Source organism: Halyomorpha halys, unplaced genomic scaffold (assembly GCF_000696795.3).
Source record: "Halyomorpha halys isolate HHAL.00 unplaced genomic scaffold, Hhal_1.1 Scaffold45.1, whole genome shotgun sequence".
Taxonomy (NCBI): Eukaryota; Metazoa; Arthropoda; class Insecta; order Hemiptera; family Pentatomidae; genus Halyomorpha; species Halyomorpha halys.
The window spans coordinates 563,619-566,959 of NW_027113993.1; the positions used below are offsets into that span (position 1 = coordinate 563,619).

Genomic DNA, 3,341 nt, shown 5'->3' on the forward strand with positions numbered 1-3,341 from the left:
TATATATATATATATACACACACTTATATACTATATATACTAGAAAAAGAAATGTCTTGGTATCATCATGGGTAATAGATGGGATGCCCGCTGTGGGTAGATTGTTCTTGTACGCATTTAGATAGATTAGAAGAAAAAAAAAGTACTTAAGAAAATTATAATTGACAATAAAGAGTGAATAATAGTAAAAGTCAATATTTACAAAATTTTAAATGTATAACAGAACATCTATTACCAACACAATAAAGACTAAAATAATGGTATAATAATCGAGAGGTAAAAGCAAAAAAAAATCATGAAATAAAATAAAATAAAGAATATTAAATCAGAATGTAGCTTCTATAGTAAATAAAATAAAATAATGATAATTGGCAAATAAGAGCATATGATGTTAAAAGTTCATCCTTTCAAATTTTTAATAAACAAAAGAATATACCTGCACTTACAATTTTTTAAAAACTAGAACTATAAAAAAACAAGCAAGTAATAATGAGATAATATTTACAAATTTTCGTGTTAAAATGATCTGAGAGGAAGGACTTAAATTAGTTTGTGCATAACACTGTTGGATAAGGAAAGGTTTTGGAGTTTGGTAAGGAGGATACTATGAGCAACTGTATCGAAAGCTTCAGAAATGTCTAAAAGGATAAGATTAGTTAATTCTTGATGTTCAATGGTGGTTTGGAGGTTGTTGGTTATTTAAAGGAGAGCGGTTTGCATTGGAGAGGGTTAAGGGGGGAATGATCTTCAAGAAAGTTTGAAAGTTGGATTTTGAGTGGTTAAAGATGAGAGAAATAGGACGAAAGGCGTTGGGTGATGAAGGATTTGGAATTTTATTTAAAGCCTGGACTGGTGCAGTTTTTTTAAGAAAGGAAAATATAGTTTTGCAGGAAAACATTGTAGATATGATATAGAAAGGGAATAAGGACTGGAAGACAGGAGATTACCAATTTTACTGAGATATTCTCAGGTCTATAATCATTGTTCTGGGATTTCAGGATGGTGGTTAGGAGTTCGTCATAAGATACATAATAAAAAAACCAGGGGAAACTAAAGGGTCAATGGAATCATAAGAATATGTAATGTCCCTGTGAATAAAATCTAGGTCAGGTTGAAGAGATTAAAAAAAAAGAAGGTCCATATAGCGAAAGTATACATTTGAGGGTAAAAAATTGTACAAAGTCTAGATGAAGTCGTGTGAGGAAAGGAATTGAACAAGGTGTTTTTTTTTTTCCAGCCAAGACACCCATGGGAGTCCTATACTGCCTTACCATGGTTGAGGTCAAAGTTTTTCATTTTGTGGGACCGCCATAACTACTACAACAATTTAAATGAATAGTGTAATGGAGTTCTTCTGATTAGACATAAGTTTAAAAATTAATTTCCAGTATACAATAAATTATATGGAAATAAAAATAACAAAAGGTGAAAAAAAAATTCAGAAAATCCAATAAAATAATATCTTTTATGGACTTTGTAATATTCAAAATTTATTAAAATAAAAATAAAAGGAAAGTCACTTTCTTCGTTTAATGATATAATCTTGGATGTCGTGTAACTCTTGATGTCTTCTTTTTCTATATGTCTACAACTGACCGTAGTCAAAGGGTGGTCCCCACCACCTGCATCCAGATGTCATCCCCCAGCAACTCCACAACTAAGTATACTCAACAAAGAGTCCAGTTTCCTTTCTTCATTGTCCGATCGTAGATCTAAACATCGATTGTAGCAACCGCTCTAATTCACTTACAATGATTCAAGATGTAAATACTATAGTGATAATTGTTATCGTCTTCATTTTCTTTTTAGATTCATTTGTACTATAATTTAGGTTGAGAAACAACAAAAGTTGAAAAAATTTCAATCTACGTACTCAAAAAAGCAGTAATTAAAACAGACTTTGGAGGGATGCGTGACCCCATCTTGAATATTTTGAACGATGTTTGACTGATCAAAATTGGTTAGCTTGCTTTTTGGTTAAATACAACAATTAAACAAAACTGAAACGATACATAAAATAAATCATTTTAAAAACCATATATATATAAAAAACTATTTACTCAAGAAGAGGATATTACAGCTTATATAGAAAAAAATAAGAATACATAAAAAAAAAAATTATAGTAATAAATATAAGAAGATAGTCAGGGTTGCAGTCAAAAAAAGAACAAATAGTTTATAACTATTTTAATGTCCGACGTTTCGCCCTACTTTGCAGGGCTTCATCAGCCAGTCTGTTTAACCTATCGCTTTGAACAGCTCTGATGAAGCCCTGCAAAGTGGTGCGAAATGTCGGACATTAAAATAGTTATAAACTAATTGTTCTTTTTTTGACCGCAACCCTGACCATCTTATATTTAAATTTTTACGGTCAACTATATATACATATATAAATAATAATAATAAATTTCTGGGTGGCAGTAATTTACAAGAAAAAATATCAAGTCACAAAAATTAAGTAAAATCCAATGTAATAATCTCCTGTATGCATTTATATAGAAAAAATAAACCATCTTCATTATTTAAAAATAAATTTTTAGCTGAACATAAATTAGAAGAAAACAATAATTAACAAAAAGTAAGGAAGAAAGGAAGTAAAATAATCATATGTGCATTTATATAAAAAAAAAGTAACCTGCGTACTAAGAAATAGATTTTTTATATTAATGAGGTGACTTGTATACCAGGCTAACATTTAGAAAATTTAATTGCAGCCAACTGGTCATCCTAGCAATGGTGAAAGTGTCCAGCTGGATCATGATTATTGTACCATTCAACAGCAGGAGAAGAGTCAGAACCGAGATGATCATGCGCGATCTGCTGATTGGGACAAAAAATGGGGAGACTCAAAAAAGGACTCAGGGTTAGAATCAGGGGATGTAAGTGATGCAAGTGAAACGCAGGAAAGGGGGAAGGTGAAATCAGTGCCTGCACCATCTTCTGAGGTTGCTACTTTTGCTTCTGAAGTTACGATTAAGGTAATTCATTTATTTTATCATAATTTTATTCATGAATAGTTCGTCTATGAAATAAGAATTTATTAGATGTTTTGGAGGAAGAAATCTGTGATGTATTTGAAGTATTGTTAACAATCATGGATAATACCAAAATTGTAACATATAATGTTAGATTTATTTTTTATTATTATAGTTGTTTGAGAGTGGTTTAGTTTCTTTTTAAACAATTTTGATCTCTTATCTCTCAACTTTATTCTTTTTAACATCCGACGTTTCGACCTCTCAGGTCATTCTCAAGGATTCCTACAAACAGCTCCTTTTAATTACTTTTATAACAAATTTCCTTCACTTACATACTGATTTCTTTGGTCTTACCTTATTCTG

The 3,341-nt window shown here is 30.6% G+C and overlaps 1 protein-coding gene across 4 annotated transcripts in view; it reads left to right on the plus strand.

Annotated features, from left to right (window-relative positions):
• LOC106689166 (peroxisome proliferator-activated receptor gamma coactivator 1-alpha) overlaps positions 1 to 3,341 on the plus strand; it is a 23,512-nt gene that overhangs the window by 5,011 nt on the left and 15,160 nt on the right. For all 4 annotated transcript variants that reach the window (XM_067051238.1, XM_067051239.1, XM_067051240.1 and 1 more), the window contains one exon: positions 2,715 to 2,978. In XM_067051238.1, the coding sequence (XP_066907339.1) occupies positions 2,715 to 2,978 (264 nt within the window). The remainder of the gene's footprint in view (positions 1 to 2,714; positions 2,979 to 3,341) is intronic.